Source organism: Cervus elaphus, chromosome 18, assembly GCF_910594005.1.
Source record: "Cervus elaphus chromosome 18, mCerEla1.1, whole genome shotgun sequence".
NCBI lineage: Eukaryota > Metazoa > Chordata > Mammalia > Artiodactyla > Cervidae > Cervus > Cervus elaphus.
In genome coordinates, this window is record NC_057832.1 from 118,048,268 (window position 1) to 118,070,085 (window position 21,818).

Consider the following 21,818-nt stretch of genomic DNA (forward strand, 5'->3'; position numbering starts at 1 on the left):
CCCAAAAATCTACAAACAATAAATGCTGGACAGGGTGTGGAGAAAAGGGAACCTTCTTACACTGTTGGTGGGAATGCAAATTAGTACAGCCACTATGGAGAACAGTGTGGAGATTCCTTAGAAACTGGAAATAGAACTAGCAATCCCACTGCTGGACATATACACCGAGGAAACCAGAATTGAAAGAGACATGTGTACCCCAATGTTCATTGCAGCACTGTTTATAATAGCCAGGAAATGGAAGCAACCTAGATGTCTGTCGGCAGACAAATGGATAAGAAAGCTATAGTACATATACACAACGGAATATTACTCAGCCATTAAAAAGAATACATTTATATCAGTTCTAATGAGGTGGATGAAACTGGAGCCTATTATGCAGAGTGAAGTAAGCCAGAAAAAAACAAACACCAATACAGTATACTAACACACATATATATATAATTTAGAAAGATGGTAACAATAACCCTATATGCGAGATAGAAAAAGAGACAGAGATGTATAGAACACTCTTTTGGACTCTGTGGGAGAAGGTGAGGGTGGGATGATCTGAGAGAGTAGCATTGAAACATGCATATTATCATATGTGAAACAGATCTCCAGTCCGGGTTTCATGCATGAGACAGAGCGCTCAGGGCTGGTGCACTGGGATGACCCTGAGGGATGGGATGAGGAGGGAGGTGGGAAGGGTGTTCAGGATGGGGAACACTTGTAAAAAAACCACTACAACATTGTAAAGTAAGTAGCCTCTAACTAAAATAAATAAATTAAAAAAAATAATTCTTCTTTGCTTTCTGCCATAAGGGCAGTGTCATCTGCATATCCGAAGTTATTGATATTGAGAAGATAATATGTGGGTTGAAACAGGGGTGTCAAATTATGAAGCACAAACAGGAAATGTTTAAAAGAGCAGAAACTACTGAAAGTAAAACTGCAAAGCCTGTGAGGCTTTGAGCTTCAAGAGGTGGAAAAATAGATCCCAACTCTGCATGGGTAGAAATCCAAATTTACATTGTAAAAGGGCCCGGAGACAAGGTAGTGTGACAACTTGGGCCAGTTTTACAGTCAGTCTCCCACAATTGACTATCCTGCTCACATCCAATTGTGCCTAAATTGTGTATTTTTCTTCTGTATTGAATTTTAATTTGCATAAAATAAAATTTATGGGTTTTTTTCAGTATAGTCTTGGTATTTCTCATTAGTTTATATATATGTTTACATGTTGAAATGAACATTCGTTTTACTTTATTTGCCATTGTATTAACGTCATTTGTTTCATCTATTGATTTGTGAATGTGGCACCATCCTTGCATGCTTGGATAAGTCTCAGTTTATCATGGTGCATGATGGTCTTAATGCATGTTAAATTTGGTTTGCTATTAAAAGTTTTCAAATCTATATTCGTTAGGGGTATTGGCAAGTATTTTTTTTTTGTAATGGCCTTGTATATATATATATATTTTTTAAATAGCATTGGTCTATTTGGCCTCAAAATGTGTTTGGAAGTGTTCCTTTCTCTTCAGCTTTTTGGAAGAATTTGAGAAGGCTTGGTATTAATTCTCAAAATGTTTGGTTGAATTCACCAGTGAAGCTATATGGTATAGGCTTTTCCTTGTTGGGAGGTTTTCATTACTGTTTCAATCTCTGTACTCATTATTAGTCTGCTTAAATTTTCTGTTTCTTTATGATTAATTCTTTGTAGGTTGCATATTTTTAAGAATTTATCTATTTCTTCTAGTTTATCCATTTTTCTTTTAAAAAATCCATCTCTTCGTTTTGTTGATCCTTTCTATTGAAAAAATGTACCTAGATGGCTGCAATTTTTCAGCTTTATTGAATTTTTAAAAAGATTTATTTTTCATTCAGCACAGTGTGTGGCTTGTGGAATCTTAGTTCCCGGACCAGGGATCAAACCCTGTGCCCACTGCAGTGGAAATGAGGAACCCTAACCGTTGTACTACCAGGTAATTCCTTCCATTGTGATATGTTTTTTAAAGATTATTTCTGATGTGGACCATTTTTAAAGTCTTTAACTTATTATAATATTGTTTCTTTTTTGTGTTTTAGTTTTTTGGTCACCAGGCACGTGGATTATTAGCTCCCTGGCCAGAGATTGAATGTGTGTCCCCTGCATTGGCAGGCAGATCCTTAACCACTGGACCCTCCATTGTGATGTTTAAATGCATTCTTTTCTTCAGTGGTTAAAGCAGATAAACCATATATGTCTAATAGACCACAAAATGGGCTGTTTTAGTTAAAGTTCAAGTTAAATCATGTATAAACCAGTGTGAATTTTCCATGTCCCACTTCCATCATGATGATCTGTGATCATTGGTCTTTGAAGCTACTGTTGTAATTGTCTTGGTGTGCCATACACTGCACCCATACAGGACAGTGAACTTGACTGGGAAATGTGTGTGTTCTGATTGCTCCTCTAAGCAGCCCTTCACCTGTCTCTCTTTCTCTCTTTGGGTCTCCCTATTCCTAAGAAACAACAACGTTGAACTTAGGCAGTTAATAACCCAACGCTTGCCTCTAACTGTTCAAGTGAATGGAAGGGTTCACACATTACTCAGTTTGAATCAAAAGCTAAAAATGGTGAAACTTAGTGAGGAAGACATGTCAAAATCCAAGACAGGCTGAAAGCTACGTTTCTTTTGCCAAGCATTTAGCTGAATTATGAATGCAAAGGAAAAGTTCTTGGGGGAAACTAAAGGTACTATTCCAGTCAACTTAGAATGATAAGAAAATGAAATAGCTATTCTGATATGGAGAGAGTTTTAGTAGCCACAGCATTCCATTATGCTAAAGCCTAATCCAGAGAAATTTCCAAACTCTCTTCAATTCTCTAAAGACTAGGAGAGGTGAAGAAGCTGCAGAAGAAAAGTGTGAAACCAGCAGAGGTTGGTTAATGAAGTTTGAGGAAAGAAGCCATCTCCATAACATAAATGTGCATGGTGAAGCAGCCAGAGCTGATGTAGAAATGCATGTAAGTTATTCAGAAGATCTAGCTAAGATAATGAATGAAGGTGTCTATGCTAAACAACAGATTTCCAGTGTAGGTGAAACAGCTTTATCTTGGGAAAAAATGCTGTCTAGAACTTTCATAGCTACAGAGGAGAAGTCAATCATGTATGCATGCTTAGTTGCTAAGTCATATCTGACTCTTTGCAATCCCATGGACTGTAGCCCACTAGGCTCCTGTGTCCATGGGATTCTCCAGGCAAGAATACTGGAGTGGGTTGCCATTTCCTCCTCCAGAGGATCTTCCTGACCCAGGGATAAAACCTTTGTCTCCTGCAGCTCCTGCATTGGCAGAAGGATTCTTGACCACTAGCGCCACCTGGGAAGCCCAGAGAAGTCAATGCCTTACCTCAAATCTTCAAAGAACAGGCTGACTCTTTTGTTAGAGGTTAATATAGCTGGTGACTTTAAGTTGAAGCCAATGCTCATTGACCATTTTGAAAATCCTAGGGTCCTTAAGAATTATGCTAAATCTACTCTGCCTGTGCCTTACACATGGAACAACAAACCTTGGATGACAGCACATCTGTTTGCAACATGGTTTACTGAAGATGTTAAGCCCACTGTTGAAACCTACTGCTCAGGGGAAAAGATTCCTTTTAAAATATTACTGCTAATTGACAATGCCCCTGGTCATACAAAAGCTCTGATGGAAATGTACTGTGAGATTTATGTTTTCATGCCTGTGAACACATCCATTCATAGCCTGTGTATCAAGGACTAATTTTGAATTTTGAATCTTATTATTTAGGAAATACACTTCATAAGGCTATAGCTACCATATATAGTGATTCCTCTGATGCATCTGGGCAAAGTTAGTAGTAAACCATCTGGAAAGGCCTCATCATTCTAGATGCCATTAAGAATATTCATGATTCATGGGAAGAGATCAAAATATCAACATTAACAGGAGTTTGAAAGAAACTGATTATAGTCCTCATAGGTGATTTTAAGGGACTCAACACATGAAATTAAAAGATGCTTGTCCCTTGGAAGAAAAGCAATGACAAACCTAGACAGCATATTAAAAAGCAGAGACATCACTTTGCCAACAAAAGTCCGTATATTCAAAGCTATGGTTTTTCCAGTAGTCATGTAAAAGAAAGCTTAGCACTGAAGCATTGATGCTTTGGAATTGTGGTGCTGGAGAAGACTCTTGAGAGTCCCTTTGACAGCAAGGAGATCAAACCAGTCAATTCTAAAGGAAATCAATCCTGAATATTCTTTTGAAGAACTGATGGCTTCCCTGGTAGCTCAGCTGGTAAAGAATCCACCTACAATGCAGGAGACACTGGTTCTATTTCTGGGTTGGGAAGTTCTCCTGGAGAAGGGATAGGCTACCCACCCCAGTATTCTTCAGCTTCCCTGGTGGCTCAGGCAGTAAAGAATCTGCCTGCAATGCAGGAGACCTGGTTTTGATCCCTGGGCTGGGAAGATCCCCCAGAGGAGGGCATGGCAACCCACACCAGTGTTCTTGTCTTGAGAATCACTGTAGACAGAGGAGCCTGGTGGACTATAGTCTATGGGGTCCCAAAGAGTCGGACACAACTGAGTGACTAATCACAGCACATGCTGTAGCTGAAGCTACAGTACTTTGGCTGCCTGATGCAAACAGTTGACTCATTGGAAAAGACCCTGATGCTGGGAAAGATTGAAGGCAGGAGGAAAAGGGAGAGACAGAGGATGAGATGGTGGATGACATCACCGACTCAATGGAAATGAGTTTGAGCAAACTCTGGGAGATAGTGAAGGACAGAGAAGCCCAGAGTGCTGCAGTCCATGTGGTCTCAAAGAGTCAGACACACCTTAGTGACTGAACAATAACAACAATCTATATAGCAACAGCAGAGTTTGAGAAAATTGATTCCAATTCTGAAAGAAGCTCTACAGTGGGTAAAATGCTAAGAAATAGCAGTGCATGTTACAGAGAAATCATTTATGAGAGGAAGAGTCAATTGATGTGACAAACTCCATTGCTGTCTTATCTTAAGGAATTGCCCCAGCCACGCCAGTCTTAAGCAGCCACCACCTTCACCTTGATTAGTCAGCAGTCCTTGACATTGAGGCAAGGCAAAAAATTATGACTCACCAAAGGCTTGGATGATGGTTGTCAGTGATTTTAAATTCAGGTATGTACATTGTTTTTTAGACAAAATGCTATTGCACGCTTAATAGACTACAGGGTAGTGTGAACATAGCTTTTATGTGCACTGGGAAATTTCTGAGGTATGCCTGTGTAAGAGGACTGTTTCCAGACATTGAGCAACAGGCTGCTGTAGACTGATCCATAGATGGGTGAGATGGATGGAAAGTAGAAGTGGATGACAAGTGGGATCAACACAAAAGAATGACAGATGATAGCAAATAATTGGATAAATGAAAATAGATTCTTTTTATCATCTAAATTTTTCCTAAAGATAGTTGGCTCTTAAAGACAAAGCTGGAAGAATATATTGCTGAGTTTATATTCTGTTGTTCTTCAGTCACTAAGTCATGCCTGACACTTTTGTGACCCCATGTACTGTAGCCTGCCAGGCTTCTCTGTCCATGGGATTTCCCAGGCAAGAATACTGGAGTGGGTCGCCATTTTTTTTCTCCAGAGGCTCTTCCTGACTTAGGGATTGAGCCTTAGTCTCCTGCATTGGCAGATGGATTTTTTACCACTGAGTCAACAGGCAAGCCTGTTTGTATTTCACTTAAATGTAAAAGGTATAATATAAATAATGCAGAAGATGGGAGGGAGGAAATAAAATGTAGCGTTCTAAAGAACTTCCAGTATATGTGAAGTGATATAACCCTCTCTGAAGAGAGGATGAGAAATTAAATGTGCGTATTCTTGAGAGTCCCTTGGACTGCAAGGAGATCCAACCAGTCCTTCCTAAAAGAAATCAGTCCTGAATGTTCATTGAAAGGACTGATGTTGAAGCTGAAACTCCAGTACTTTGGCCACCTGATGGGAAGAACTGACTCATTTGAAAAGACTCTAATGCTGGAAAAGATTGAAGGCAGGAAGAGAAGGGGAAGACAGAGGATGAGATGTTTGGATGGCATCTCTGACTCAATGGACATGAGTTTGAGTAAAGTCCGGGAGCTGGTGATGGACAGGGAGGCCTGGTGTGCTGTAGTCCATGGGATTGCAAAGAGTTGGACACGACTGAGTGACTGAACTGAACTGATTGTAAATTGTGGAGCAATCACTAAGAAAATAAAACCAGGTATAGCTAACAAAGCAATAGTGGAAATAAGATGAAAACTTAAAAATTCATCATAAAAAAAACAGAGAAAAAGAAAAAAAAGACAGGTGGGATAACCATAAAGAAGCAAATAACAAGATGATGAATTTAAACACAACTATATCAATAATCATATTAGATGCAAGTTATCTCAACTCTTCAAGTATAAGACAGATGGGGTAAAAAAGCAAGACCTCCCTGCAGACTGTCTAAGGAAATCTCACCCTAAATATCAAGACACAGAGAGTTGAAAGTAGAAGAGGTGAAAAAGATATATGATGCATAGATTAAGAACATGAAGCCTACAGTGGCTATAATATCAGCAGTTTCAGGACAATACTATCTCTATCTCAGGACTAAAGGAGGACACTTCATTTTGGTAAAAAGGCTAATTCATCAACAAGACACAGTAATGTTGAATGTGATGCTCCTCATATGTAACTGAGATTCAGAAAATTCCCAGAGAACTTCAAAATTCAAGAAGTAAAAAAGGACAGAAATAAATGGGGAAAAATAGACAAGTCCACAGTTAGACTTGGAGATTTAAACACTCATGTACCAATAATATTTATTATTTCTTTTTTCCTTTAACATTGAACACAAACAAGGGAAGGAAATTGTGTTTCATAATCCAGATTTCTTCCCATCAAAGACTTGTGGTTTCATTTCCCCATTTCCCCACAACCTATCCTTGAGTGGGTGTGTTGAGATGAAGAGACGCATGGAGGAACAGAAGGAGAATGAATTCAAAGACTTAGACTGTGGCTGTAGGTCCTGCATAGGGGGGGTGCTTTGTGCATGCCATCTAAGATTTCTGGGCCTCAGTTTCCTCTTTTTTTTGAAAAAGATAGTAGTCTCTCTTCTGGCTGAAAGTAAAGCCAGAGCCCCTGAAATCACTCTGAGCGGTTGGAGGTGGATGCTGGTTCACGGTGCTTCCATCTAGTGTCCCATGAGGCTGATTCTTGGCACGCCTAGATGTGCACCTCTGACCAGGCAGCTGTTTCCCACATACAGTGAAAGGTACAAGACTAGAGTCATCTGAAGACAAATGCTTTTCCCCTGGATATGGAAATTACTAGACTATTTGCTGTCATGCTCTCCTTACTGAGGGTAAGTTTTTTTCAGATAAAACTCTGCCATCTCGTAAAACAGAGACCAGGCGGGGATGGGAGGAGGCGGGGATGGGAGGAGTTGAAAGTATGGGACAAACAGTTAATTAAATGGTTGTAGGAAGCTCTGAGCATCAAAGAAGCTTCTGGGTGGAGACAAAATAGGGAGAAGGTTCTGGAAAGGTTGATAAAATCTAATATCCCCAAAGGACTGATCCTAAAGACTTTGGCCATCTGGGATGATTTATTCCACCAACCCTGTGTGAGCTCCCTTTATTCTCTATGTAAGAATATCTACTCTGAGCCCAGGCCTGTGGTGGGAATAAAGGGTGTGATAGCTGTATTGATCCAGGGATGCTAGTCCTTCTAGGTCTTTTCCTTTTTATCTTTTCTTATTTTCCTCCTCAAGAAGCATTTATTACTCTTTTTGTCAGTTAAGGTTGCTAAAACAAATAGCAGAGACTAGGTGGTAATCAAGAAATATTTATTTCTCACTGCTCTGGAGGCTGGGAGGTCCAAGATCAAAGTGTTGGGGATTTGGTGTCTGGGGAGAACCCACTTCCTGGTTGCTGTGTCCTCATCTGGTGGGGAGAGAGATCTAGTTTCTTCCTTTTCTTTATTGTTGTTGTTCAGTTGCTAAGTCCTCTCCAACACTTTTGTGGCCCCATGGACTATAGCCCACAGGCTCCTCTGTCCCTGAGATTTCCAAGGCAAGAATACTGGAGTGGGTTGTCATTTTTTCCTCCTGGGGATCTTCCCCATCTGAGGATCGAGCCTGTAACTCCTGCATTGGCAGGTGGATTCTTTACCACTGAGCCACTAGGGAAGCCCCCTAAAAAATGTACATAACTTTAAAAATACTTTATTGCTGAAAAGTGCTAACCATCATCTGAGGCTTCAGCAAGTCCTAATAGCAACATCTAAGGTCACTGACCACAGTCCAGCGTAATAGTAAGTCCCCTACATGGGGACTAAAAACAGTAAGTCCCCTACATGGGAATCTTCAAGTTGTGAACTTTCAAAGATGCAAAGAATAAATTAGCAAACAAACCTCTCTTGTCCTGTTTCTAGTATCAGGAAGGACCTCTGTGTACAGCTAAAGTTCCAGCTTAGAGTCAACATCCACTGAATCCTGAAGGGGCTTCCCTGGAATCTTGAAGAATGTGAAAAATCCGTGGAGCTGGAGTATCCTGACAATGACAAAGGGAGAAGTAGAGGAAATGGGATGGCCCCTGGGCAAGTCTTTTCTGTGCTTCTTTCACCCTTTTGTTAGGGTGAAACTGCCTGACTGCACACTGACTGAAACTGCCCACCCTGGCCAGACACCACAGTAACCACTTGCTTGAGTTACTTTATCATAGAAAGTTCTGGTAAGGAGCACAAACGATTAAGCCACCACCAACCGGAAGAGTTCGGGAAAGGTCAAAAGGAGAAGCCACATGTTCTACCACCTCCAAGAATTCTTCTCGCTTGCATCCATCTTGACCGAGCAATGCATGCACCACCAGGAAGGACCCTGAGCCAGAATGATTGGCCAAAGACCATCCAGAAACTAATCCCATCACCATGAAACCTGGGACTTTGAGCCACACGGCAGAGCAGTTCTCCTGGGTTCCCTTATCCTCCTGCTCTCCCCTCGGGGGAGCCCCTTCCCAATAGTCTCTTGCTTTGTCAGCTCGTGTGTCTCCTCAGACAATTCATTTCCGAGTGTTAGACAAGAGCCCCCTTTTGGACCCTGCAAGGGGTCCCCTTTTTGTAACACTTTGAGGGAGAATCAGAGCTCATACTTGAACACTTTCAAAGGAATTACTTTGGTGAACATCCAAGGTGAAGCACAACCCTATCTCCTCTTCTGCTGTAAAATACTCCTGGGTTCACCCTCCAGTTTTACACCCCTAGGAAGTCAGTGAGGGTGGAATGCCATCTGGATCACTGGGCAACACTGCTCCTGGGGCGAGAGATGCTTTCTCATTGTGGGGAGGCCTGGGAACCAACCATCTGCATCCCTGGAGGGAGGCCATCCTCCCGCAGCCCTGCTCCCAAATACTTTTTTTTTTTAATTAATTTTTAAAAATTATTTATTTATTTATTTATTAGTTGGAGGCTAATTACTTCACAACATTTCAGTGGGTTTTGTCATACATTGATATGAATCAGCCATAGATTTACACGTATTCCCCATCCCGATCCCCCCTCCCACCTCCCTCTCCACCCGATTCCTCTGGGTCTTCCCAGTGCACCAGGCCCGAGCACTTGTCTCATGCATCCCACCTGGGCTGGTGATCTGTTTCACTATAGATAATATACATGCTGTTCTTTCAAAACATCCCACCCTCACCTTCTCCCACAGAGTTCAAAAGTCTGTTCTGTACATCTGTGTCTCTTTTTCTGTTTTGCACATAGGGTTATCGTTACCATCTTTCTAAATTCTATATATATGTGTTAGTATGCTGTAATGTTCTTTATCTTTCTGGCTTACTTCACTCTGAGTTTCCCTGGTCCATTGCTTTCCCTGGAGGGAGGAGGAGACCGCCCACCCCAGAGGGCTTCTAGGTCGACTCCACCAGATCTGAAGTCTCCGCCTTCCTCTGCTCAGCCCAGTCTCCTCTCAGGGCCCGGGCAGTGGGTGGAGCCAGGGTCCCTGGGAGGCTGACAGAAAGCTGGCTCCCTTCTGACCTTGATGTCAGTGCCACTCTGTGTCAATTCACCCCTTCAGTGTCCCCATTCCTGTCGTGTCCTCTCCATCCCCACACCTCCCGTTCCGGTTCAGGCCCCGATGGATGGCTGAGATGGAATTCTTTTCTTCTGAGTGTGATGCCATGTCCCCAGGCTCACAGTTATTTAGTCCAACTGCCACATTGCCGCAGCTTGATCTTCCTGAAATTCCTAACCTGCTTAAAAACCTTGGGGAGAAAGCCCTTGAACCTACCCTCCATGCCTCCTCCAGTGATTCTCAACCTCCTGCCTGACCCAGCATTACTGGTTGGGGCACAGACTTGAATTACTGTGATACTGAATGGCTTGCCTGCTCCCTCTCCCTGAAGTCAGTCCTGGAGGGAGGGGCCAGCACGTTTCTAGAAGCCCCGGCCCCACCCTGGCCAGGGCGCTTCTGCCCTCCAAGCCCGCACTCTCCTTCTGGTTGACATCCCACCACGGACAAATTTCTCTCACACCCATTTTTACTTTAGTTTTTTCATTGGTCGCAATGGGTTTTCATTGCCGCCCGGGCTTTCTCTAGCCGTGACAAGCGAGGGCTACTCTTGCTTCCTTGTGTGGATGCTCACTTCCGGCTCACCCTCATTTTTGTATGCCTTCCTCGCTCTACCACACAGGTGCCTTTGGCCTTACTTCTTTCAGATCCCTGGTGCCCAGCAGAGACCCCAACCCTCGGCACTCAGCTACGTGTGGGTGGAGCGGGACTGGATGAAGTCATGGAAGGGAGAGACCAACTTGGGTCAGGCAGTGTGGGAAGACCGCACTGAGGAGGAGGTCCTTGGTCTGAGAACTCCGAGTTGCTTGGTGTTTCAAGGGTTTGAGGAGCTCACACAGAATACTCCTTGCACAAGATTGAAATCTGTTATGGGATAGCACTGTTGAGATCAACTGCACCTTTGTCTCCAATGGGGACATTGACAACGAGTTGGGCTTCACAGAGAGTTCATCATTTACCCATCCAGTCAGAGGCTGCCTGTGCGACTGTGGGTCTCCCCTATGGGGTACGAAGGGACGGGCAGCTATCCCACAGAAGGAGAAGTTGGGAAGGGGTCACCCAGACCCTTCCTCATCTGATTTCCTCTTTCCTCTGACTTGGTGACCACCACGCAGACTTCATCCCAGTGTCTGCCCACTGTGAGGCGAGCAGAAGTAATGCAGCTTAGATTAGGAGTAGGCCTTCCTACTTCGTAAGATTATCAGGCCACCTGGATACAACCAATTAGCCAATTAGGACCAATTAGCTTTCACTTAATACTGACCGCTGTTTGCCAATTAGGAAATTAGGAATGGGGCGGAAACCCCCAGGAAAGTCCCGCGCACGTGAAAGTTTTGACCAATGAAATTGCTTTGCAAACGTGTAACCAATCTGCTTCTCACCCTATAAATTTGTGTAACAGCTTGGGCTCGGGGCTCTCTGCCCCGCACCACTGCATTGGTTGTGGCAGAGAGTCCTGGCTCGAGTCAGGAATAAACTTCCCTTTCTGCGAGTTGCATTGTCTTGGAGGCCTTCTCTGTTCCCACACGGGGATTCGGACATCAGGCATAACACCACTACTCTTTTTTACCACTGAAATGTGCAATGCCACCCTTTCCCCAAATTTCTACAGGTATCACACATGATTGTGCTGACCTTGGGGTTCAAGACGTTCAACTACATCCCAGCTCAACCTCTAAGACAGGGATTGGCAAACCACAGCCTGCAGAGCAAAGCCAGGCTGAGGCCAGTTCTGTGAGCTGAGGAGTGCTTTTACATTTTTGAATCATAGAAGAAGCAAGAGAAGCCCAGGAAAACTTCTGCTTCATTGACTATGCTAAAGCCTTTGACTGTGTGGATCACAACAAACTGTGGAACATGCTTAAACAGATGGGAATACCAGACCACCTTACCTGCTTCCTGAGAAACCTGTATGCAGGTCAAGAAGCAACATTCAGAACTGGACAGGGAACAACGGACTGGTTTCAAATTGTGAAAGTAGTACATCAAGGCTGTATATTGTCACCATGCTTATTTAACAGGAGAAGGAAATGGCAACCCACAGAGTCGGACACAACTGAAGCAACTTAGCACACATGCATGCGTTCATTGGAGGAGGAAATGACAACCCACTCCAGTATTCTGCCTGGAGAATCCCAGGGACAGAGGAACCTGGTGGGCTGCCATCTGTGGAGTCCCACAGAGTCAGACATGACTGACGTGACTTAGCAGCAGCAGCAGCAGCAGCAGTTTGTTAAACGTATATGTGGAGTACATCATGTGAAATGTCAGGCTGAATGAAGCACAAGCTGAAATCAAGATTGCTGGGAGAAAAATCAATAACCTCAGATAGCAGATGACACCACCCTTTTGGCAGAAAGTGAAGAGGGACTAAAGAGCCTCCTGATGAAGGTGAAAGAGGAGAGTGAAACAGCTGGCTTAAAACTCAACATTCAAAAAACAAAGATCATGGCATCTGGTCCCATCACTTCATGGCAAAAATATGGGGAAATAATGATAATAAGACACACTTTCTTGTCTTGGGCTCCAAAATCACTGCAGATGGTGACTGTAGCCATGAAATTAAAAGATGCTTGCTCCTTGGAAGAAAAGTTGTGACAATCCTAGACAGTGCATTAAAAAGCAGAGATATTACTTTGCTGACAAAAGTCAAAGCTATGGTTTTTCCAGTAGTCATGTATTGATGTGAGAGTTGGACTATAAACAAGGCTGAGCACCAAAGAATTGATGCTTTTGAACTGTGGTGTTGGAGAAGACTCTTGAGAGTCCCTTGGACTGCAAGGAGATCAAAACAGTCAATCCTAAAGGAAATCAGTCCTGAATATTCTTTGGAAAGATTGATGCTGAAGCTGAAACTCCAATACTTTGGCCACCTACAAGCTGACTCATTAGAAGAGACTGAAAAAATCTTTCGAAAAAAATCTTTGCTGGGCAAGATTGAAGGCAGGAGGATTCGGGGATGACAGAGAACAAGATGGTTGGATGGCATGACTGACTCAATGGACATGAGTTTGAGCAAGCTCCTAGAGATGGTGAAGGACAGGAAAACCTGGCGTGCTGCAGTCCATGGGGTTGTAAATAGCCAGACAGGGCAGACAGGACTGAGCAACTGAACAACAACAACAATGGGTCAAAAAATCAAAAGAATCATAATGTTTCATCACCACATATGGAAAGTCCATGCAATTCAAATTTCATAAACTTGTAGGGAATGCAGTCTTGCAGGTCACTTCCTTCTTCTTCAGGGTGGCTTTCGTGCTACAAGGAGATGGTTGAGTGTTGAAGGAGACAATATGGCCAGCTAAGCCTGAATTCCTACACTCACCATCTGGCTCTTGTCTAGTCCTGCTCTAAGGATTTCTGGTTCTTTAATTTCCCAGTGGCTGACTATGCAGAGATCTTCCTCCCCACCGCATCTCTAGGGCCTTCCTCCTTTCTCCCCCAGCCTCTTCACACCCCAGAGATGTCTCAGAACACCCTAGTCTTTCTCTCTTGTTCAGTGTCTTATTATTACTATTTTTTTTAAACCTACAAGGAAGTCAGAGTACGTTTCTGAATAAAATAAGGAATTCCAACTGTAAAAAGGAGGTCCCCGGTGAGAAGCTCGCTCATACAACATGTCAGTCCGCTCACTTTCCTCTCTGCAAGCTCCCCAATATTTCTTGATGGTGTGCAGGTAGTTTATTATTTGCCTTCACCATTTTTTGGAAAAGATTTTGCTCTTAAATTTATTCATTTGCTTTAATTTTTGGCTGCACAGCATATGGAATCTTAGTTTCTCAGCTACGTATTGAACCTGCCCCCTTTGCATTGAAAGCACAGTCTTAACCACTGGACTGCCAGGGAAGTTTCTGCCTTCACCATTTTTTACACAACAGAAAGGGAAAATTTTTTTCCCTTTGGATTTGATTTACCTAAAAAGGAACCGAAGAAAAGGGATGGTGTGTCTGATGCAAGGAAGCAAAATTGAAAATGAAATTATGTAAAAAGCAAATAAAGTTCCTGATCAACACAGATTGATATGCTGACTCTGAAAAAATGGAAGCCGTCGGCTGCTGTCACCTGAAAATGCTCAATGTTGATGCGTACTATACAAGCTAATTACAATGGCAAGAAAAATCAAAAGGCATAGGACAAGAACAAATATTTTGGCATGAGAAGCGATCCAGGCTTTGAGCCGGAGGAGCGCCTTGAAGGCACAGTTTCTCTCAGCCTCTTTCAGGCCTTCCTTTTGCTTTGCAACCTGCAACTGCACCTTGTCCAGGTAGTGCCTGTAACCTTCTCCATGGGCGCCACCCCCCATCTGCTGGAGCATCTGTGCATCAAAGAAGAGCTCGTTGGTGAGGAAGGCGCCCTGGTGCTCCCGCTGCAGCCCCTCGATCACGGCCATCAGCTGGGCCAGCTGCTCTCTCTGCTCGTCCCCGGAGGCCCGGTTGTTGAAGGCGCAGTACCTCCGCCCACACTCCCGGACCAGGCTCCTCAGCCTGAGGTTGTCTGTGTTTGCCACGTACTCATCCAAGGATGCACCCGCCAAGTCCTCCTTGTGGGTGAAGAGGACGACCATGTATCTCTCGGCTCCCGCCCCAAAGACCTCCTTCACCCTGGTCATGGCCACCGGGTCCTGCTCGATGAAGCGCCCCAGCTGGGTCACCAGCAGCAGCACGTGGGGCCCTGGCACCGACAGCAGGTAACAGGCTCCGATGTTCTCATATACCTCTTGATCCTGGGCCCTGGACTCAAAGATGGGGGGCGTGTCCACCACCAGGATGCTCCTCCCATTCCACGTGCCTGTTGCCCTCTGACACTTCCTGGTCACCGCCTGGGCCCCCAGCTTGGACTCAAACATGGGCTGGCAGAGAATGCTGTTCCCAGTGGCACTTCTCCCACTGCCTGTTTTCCCTACCAGGATGATCCTCAAGGAGGAGGAGGGTTCAAAGCCCTGACATTGTATCCCGCCTGTAAAAAAAAAAAAAAAAAAAAAAGAATTTTTCCAGTTTTACTAAGTTTGTGATTCTTTTTTAAAGTTTTTATTTTATCTTGGAGTATAGTTGATGATGGGCTTCCCAGGTGGTGCTAGTAGTAAAGAACCCACCTGCCAATGCAGGAGGTATGGAACACAGGTTTTATCCCTGGGTTGGGAAGATTCCCTGGAGGAGGACATGGCAACCTGCTGCAGTATTCTTGCCTGGAAAAGCCCATGGACAGAGGAGCCTGGTGGGCTGTTGTCTTTGCTGGTTGCAAAGAGTTGGACATGATATAGTGACTAAACAACAACAAACAACAAGAGTTGGCGAGGGGGACACTGTGCCAAGAGCTAAAATTTTCAAGAGATGAAGAGTGAGAATCCAAGGACTTCTGAAGTTCTTATGAGCCCACATGAATTAGGCTCATTCTAGGCTCCCAGAATCTGTTATTTTGTTCCTTTTACTCTGCATTGGTTCTTCCCTTACTCAAGTATTCTGAATTTTTTTTTCCCCAAACATGATTACTAAATCTCTATGGGGAACTTTTCCTCTTTTCAGCTGAGCACAGGCGGGGGAAGATACCATTTCCACTATTCGGTTCCAAATCCACTGACTTCTGACTTGAAGTTTTGTTTCCACATTTCCCATACATCACCACACGGATCAGAGTGTCATACTTAGGTGTGTAGGGTGTGATGATAGTAGGGAAGATAAAGAACATGATAGCTGCCTTTTTCTCCTGCAGTTTAAAGTAACTGGGTTTCTCTTCTGTCTTGGTGTTTGAGGTCAGGGAGTGGAGGAGGGAAGACAGTCACTCTCTCCTGGTGTCCAGAGTGCTTGATAATTTGGAGGGTGTCTTACCTTCAGCCATGGTTTCATATCTGCTCCTCTGCAGCCCTTCCATTTGCTTCTAGAATAAGAGGAGGAAAGGAATAAAAGCAAGTATCCTTATAGGAGTTGATAAGACCTGAGAACACCTCCAATCAGACAGCCGAGGACAATTATCCTTAGATGAGCCATTTCCATTGCTAATTTTCTGACATATTTTATTTTCAAATATCCATATAGAACTTTAAGCAAGCCAGGTGATCCTAGGTTATGTTAACACAGTGAACTCTTGCTTTTCTTCTTCATTCTACAGGAAAGCAAAAAACGTTTGAATACACATCAGTTAATTATCTCCCTTCAAGCTGAAAAGGTGTGAAATAAAGAAAGCCTTCTTCTAGGAATGAGAAGCAAGACTTTTAAATTATTTATTATTATTATTGGAATCAAAGCAAACTTGCTAGACTAGAGAATAAAAGTTGCCTTGATGTAAATGACAGTGGTTTGTTTGACATACTGGGCATTTCCAGTCCCGGAAACTATACATATCAGATGGACATCCCAGTGGCAAAGAGGAAAGTACAATGTACCTTCCAGTGGGAGTGTGGAACTGGGGTTCAGGGCTCCTTTGAGGATGGACGTGGAGGGAGAAGGGGAAGAGGGCCGAACATGGTCACCATCCTCCTTCCCTCTGAGCTGCTGGGGGAAGAGAAGCTGGTGCCCTGACTGAGGGACAGCAGTAACATTCGAGACAAATTTAGGATAAAGTCATTGCCTGCTCAGTTTTAAATCAAATATGTTTCCTTGTGGGTCTCCCAACAACAACTTTAAAAAAAATCCCAGTAAACATAACCAGAAACTGGCAAAACCATGGAGATAAATGTTTCATTCAGACGAGGCATACTATTGCGTCATTCTTGGTGCTAGAAAAGGTAAGCATGCATTGGAAAAGGCAAGCATGCAATCTGCAATTATAATTAAGGTAAACTCTGAGCTTATGGGCTTCCCTCATAGCTGAGTCGCTTAAGAATGGGCTTGCAATGCAGAAGAACAGGGTTCGATTCCTGGGTTGGGAAGATCCCCTGGAGAAGGGAATAGTTACCCACTCCAGTATTCTTGCTTGGAGAATCCCCACTGGCAGAGGAGCCTGGCAGGCTACAGTCCATGGAGTTGCAAGAGTCGGATACAACTTAGTAACTAAACCACCACCAGTGAGCCTATATTTTATTTATTCAGTTTTAAAGATTATGCAGTTATGAAACAAACATTTTAAGAAGAGAAATAAATACACTGAGTAATGAAACAAATTCCACTATGTGCAATGAACAAATCTCAGCATTTTGGCATTTTTATTACTGCTGTTTGGTTTGGTTGAGTAAGTTAAAACTTTACACATATAGTTTCATTTATTTATTTTTTGACTCCCCCAACCCTGAGTCTCATTCTCCCTCTCCCTTTAGAGGCAAACAATATTCTGAGATGTTTATGTATTTATCTCATTTGTGTATTTACACCTGTACATACACATCTATCTATAGTTAAGATACAGTACTTTTTGGTATTTTAATCTTTTACAGAAGTGACATTATTTATGTAACATTTTATCCAGTTTTCTCTTAACAAACATTTGGTGTTCCAAATACATCTTTGTTACTACCAACAGTAGTGCTACTACCAACCTGACAATCTCTCTGGAATGTCCAGCTTCAGCCTGACTAGATGTTGCCAAATCTGTCTCCAGGAAACTTGTGCTGAGTCGTGCTGGCAGCAGCCACATATGAGCATCCCACAAATCTTCGCCTACACTTGGTAATACTAGATTTTTAATTTTTTGGTCACCCTGTTGGGCATATAGTAGGATGTCTTAATTGGTTTAAACTTACATTTTATTGATTAACATTGAATTAAAAATGATTTTCATAGTTGATTTGCTATTCAGCACATTTCTTATTTCTACCTTTTCACATTTTTCTATTCACTCAGCCAGGATGCATAGAAATGGTCCTCATTAAGGAAACCATCTCCTGTCACACTATCAGAATATACTAAAATAACTTCTCTCCTTTCCTTTTCCTCCTGAACACCTTTCCTTTCCTTAACCCCCGAGAAGAGCATTTTCTTTATCACCTTCTCCCGCTTGGTGTCCTTGCCTCTGGTAAACTATACTCCAGCTTTTGCTAAAATTGCTCAAATTCTCTGACATCTTTTTTATCTCAGATGACATTTCCTATTGGAATCAGTATATTGAAGTAGTAAAGACAATGATGACTGTTGTGAAAATGTTGATGATCAACTTCACCATCATAATAACCCTCTGTGCAGCCATTTGTAATTTTCAATTTTTCTTTCATATCCATTATTTTAATTGTTTGCCCTAATTCCCTATGATGTTATCTAGATAGGCTTAAAAATTTCTATTAAAATATTAAGAAACTGAGTCTCAACTAACATGCTCATGTTCACACAACTGTCATGGAGCTAAGAACAAAAATTGGCTCATTTTTGCCTGCATATTCTCCTAGGTTCATTGGGGAGGAGAAGTGAAGATAAAGTCATTGAGCCTCTTAGAACACCACGTACCACGCTGCCATCCATGGTCAGGGCATAAACTGAAGCAGTTAGGCTGGAAGCTTGCCCTAAAACCAACAAAGAGAACTGTACTGAAAAATCTTGGATGCCTTTTTTTTTTTTTTTTTTTTATAAGACTACTCAAACATAAAATCGTAGGGGACAGAAGTTGCTCAAAATGGAAAGATTTCAGTTTAAACAATCTGGTGTTTTTACATGACCTGATGATCAGTGTGACCCAAATGGAGTTCTGTGACTGCCACAAAACACCATCAAAGTTCCGAATTGGGGAGCAGAGGTGCAGCACCGTCTTCCTGAAGCATCTTCTGAGTGGGTCAGGCTGTCAGGAGGAGACACATCTCACCGAGGAATAGATTTTTTGGGGAGAATATTAACAAATACCAAAGTGTCCAGAGGCTAGTCAGAAAGGATATTGATGGAAATGCTGAAATGACAGGATATTAAAAGGACTGAATCAAGCCCAGGAAGAGATCTGGAAGCATTGTAAACCTGAAGCAATATGACACGTGTCAATTGCAGAACAGACAAAAGTGGGGGAATAAAGAATGGAGGCAGATTTCTTCTCCACAAGGAAAATCCTAATCTTCCCCACATGGGATCAGGAATCATGAGAGAGATGGTGTGGGAGCAGATATTATATGGGTATCTGACAGGAACAGCAGGGGGATCTAGCTTAGGGAGGAGGTTGAGGCAAATAAACATTATATACCTTTTGACCTTTAAATTGGATGTACCTGATGTTATCTTGATGCTACTCAATTTATCAAACCACTAGAAAGTAGGCTCTTTCTTGCTGTTTTAGGAAAGGTGAAAATATTTTTCGTCTGCCTTATTCATGAGTCTCTCCTTCCCCATCTGCTTGAGTCCCTGTTTCCTGGCATCACTGGTTTCACAGTTTAGTCTCAGGACTTCATAACACGGCTTTCACAGGGGGTTGACAGCAGACCAAGGGTTGGTTCCTGCACAGGCTGGGGTCTCTCTGCCATAGCGTCGAATTCTACATCGTGCGGTAGGAAACGTGGCTATCTGGGGAAGAATGGGTGGCTTTCAGAAGATCAAGGTCACAGAACAATGTCCACTGAGAGGTTTCGTTGGGAACGTGGCTCAGTGAGGGTGCTCGTCTTGTGGAGCCCTAGGTATGGATTCTGCTCCAGGCTTCTCTGGGAGGTGGTGCTTGTCAGGGACGGGGCTGGGGTGGTCTGGGAGAAGTTAAGAAGGTAAAACTGAAGATGTTCGCTCTACCTAGTTAGCGCACCTTGTGAGTTTCAGTTTTTCTCATCTGTCAAATTGTTGTTCAGTCGCTCAGTCCTATCCAGTTCTTTGTGACCCCATGGGCTGCAGCACGCCAGGCTTTCGTGTTCTCCACTATCTCCCGAAGTTTGTTCAATTCATGACCAATGAGTCCGTGATGCTATCTAACCATCTCATCTCCTGCCGCCCCCATCTCCTTTTGCCTTCAATCTTTCCCAGCATCTGAGAATATTAGCGAAGTTTTATGAAACGCTGTGACGCTTAATGAAAATCAAAAGAGCTAAGAAGTAGGCAACTAAACATAAAAGACTGCAGGGCTGTGGAAAGCGATGGACGGGAACGCGGGGTGAGCAAGTCCCAAATCCCTTGGTTCCCACTGGGAACCTGTTGTCCATAACGCTTTCCATCGGCGCCCGGTTTCACTGACAGGAGACCCCAGAAGCATGGAACCGGTAAGAGGTCCCACCAGAAATCAGTAGCCCTGACTCAACCGCGGCCCCCCAAACCCTCCCTCTTCGCCCCGCTCCCAATCCTCCAGGACGCAGGGACCCCCGCCGGGGTCCCCTTACCAGGCTCGGCCCTGCGGGCTGGGTGCCGGCGGGTCGGCGGGAGCGCGCGGCCGAAGGCTGCAGGGCACGACCGCAGGGCAAGAAGGAAAGCGGGGCTGACGGAGCGCGCGCGCCTCCCGTCCCCGCAGTTGGGGACACCCCTCCGGGCGGGGCGAAACTGCTGCCGCGGAAGCCGGGGAGCGGCGAGTTGCAGCGTGCGCACCCTCAAGGGATGCTTGCCTTCGGAGACCGCGAGCGTCTCGCCCCCTTCCATTTCCTCTTTAAAAAGGGTGAAAAGAGACCACTCTGATCCCAGTCGCCCCGTGAAAGCACCTCTGCTGCTGCTGCTGAGTCGCTTCTGTCGTGTCCGACTCTGTGCGACCCCAGAGATGGCAGCCCACCAGGCTCCCCAGTCCCTGGGATTCTCCAGGCAAGAACACTGGAGTGAGTTGCCATTTCCTTCTCCAATGCAGGAAAGTGAAAAGGGGAAGTGAAGTCGCTCAGTCGTGTCTGACTCTTAGCGACCCCATGGATTGCAGCCTACCAGGCTCCTCCAGCCATGGGATTTTCCAGGCAAGAGTACTGGAGTGGAGAGGGAGGGGGGAGGGGGGGTCGGGATGGGGAATACGTGTAAATCTATTGCTGATTCATGTCAATGTATGACAAAACCCACTGAAAAAATAAATAAATAAATTTAAAAAAAAAAAAAGAGTACTGGAGTGGGGTGCCATTGCCGTCTCCGTTAAAGCACTTCCAAAGAGATCAACTTAGAAAGCTAGTTATTTTCCTTGGCGCAAGAAAGAATCACAGTCTTTTCTTAGAGGACTTCTCTACCTTCGTGCAAAGCTGGAGCCAGGTGTGGAACAGGTTGGAGTGGAGCCTTCCTCCTTTTCAGACAGCCACTGCTCTTTGCCTTTTGTCTCTTGGGGTTGGGGTGTCTGTTCTTAGGAGGCGTGTATGTGTGTGATTTTTGAGGAGTGATACACAGTTCTCTTCAGTGTATCCTTGAGCTATTTCACAAGTGCGTAAAAGAATAGATCTTAGGTGTTTTCAGATGTAGTAAGTCAAGGGATATACACGATTTAACTCTATTTTTGAAGTAAAAAGGAGTGCCTAAACTTCATGGGATAAAGTGTGAAAGGAAATACAAAATAAACAAGAATTGGGCCAAGAATGAGACTGAATGTAAGGTATAAAAGTAAGTATGACCCAAAATAATAATTAAAACAAAATGCTACATCATTTGGGAAGATATTTTAAAAAGGTAAAAGACAAATTTAGAAAAAAAACCTCAAAATATTTTACTGCTGGAATAAGCAAATACTTATTCACTTGTATAGAAAAGGCAACATTGTTACTATCACATTAAGGCTCCCAGTGCAGGGAAAAATAAAAAATGACCTAACGTCTTACACAACAGTAAAGTCTAAACGGATCAAAGACCTAACTGTAAGGCCTAGAAGTATAAAACTCTTAGAGGAAAACATAGGCAGAACACTCTTTGACATAAATTGCAGCAAGATCTTTTTTGACACACCTCCTAGAGTAATGAAAATAAAAACAAA

At 43.6% G+C, this 21,818-nt stretch overlaps 1 protein-coding gene across 9 annotated transcripts; it reads right to left on the reverse strand.

The window, feature by feature from the left end:
• Positions 1-13,974: 13,974 nt before the first annotated feature.
• LOC122674582 (GTPase IMAP family member 5-like) lies at positions 13,975-20,670 on the reverse strand. Of its 9 annotated transcripts, none has more exons than XM_043873051.1 (4): positions 20,275-20,670; positions 18,446-18,501; positions 15,902-15,950; positions 13,975-15,032 (listed from the first exon to the last, which is right to left on the reverse strand). In XM_043873051.1, the coding sequence occupies exons 1-4, from the start codon at positions 20,525-20,527 to the stop codon at positions 14,149-14,151; spliced, it is 1,242 nt and encodes a 413-aa protein (XP_043728986.1). In that variant the 5' UTR covers positions 20,528-20,670; the 3' UTR covers positions 13,975-14,148. The 9 variants fall into 9 exon arrangements, with proteins under 9 accessions (XP_043728986.1, XP_043728987.1, XP_043728990.1 ...); XM_043873052.1 differs by having other exon boundaries at positions 19,164-20,406; XM_043873055.1 differs by having other exon boundaries at positions 15,902-16,175; positions 17,545-18,501; positions 19,164-20,406.
• Positions 20,671-21,818: the final 1,148 nt, after the last annotated feature.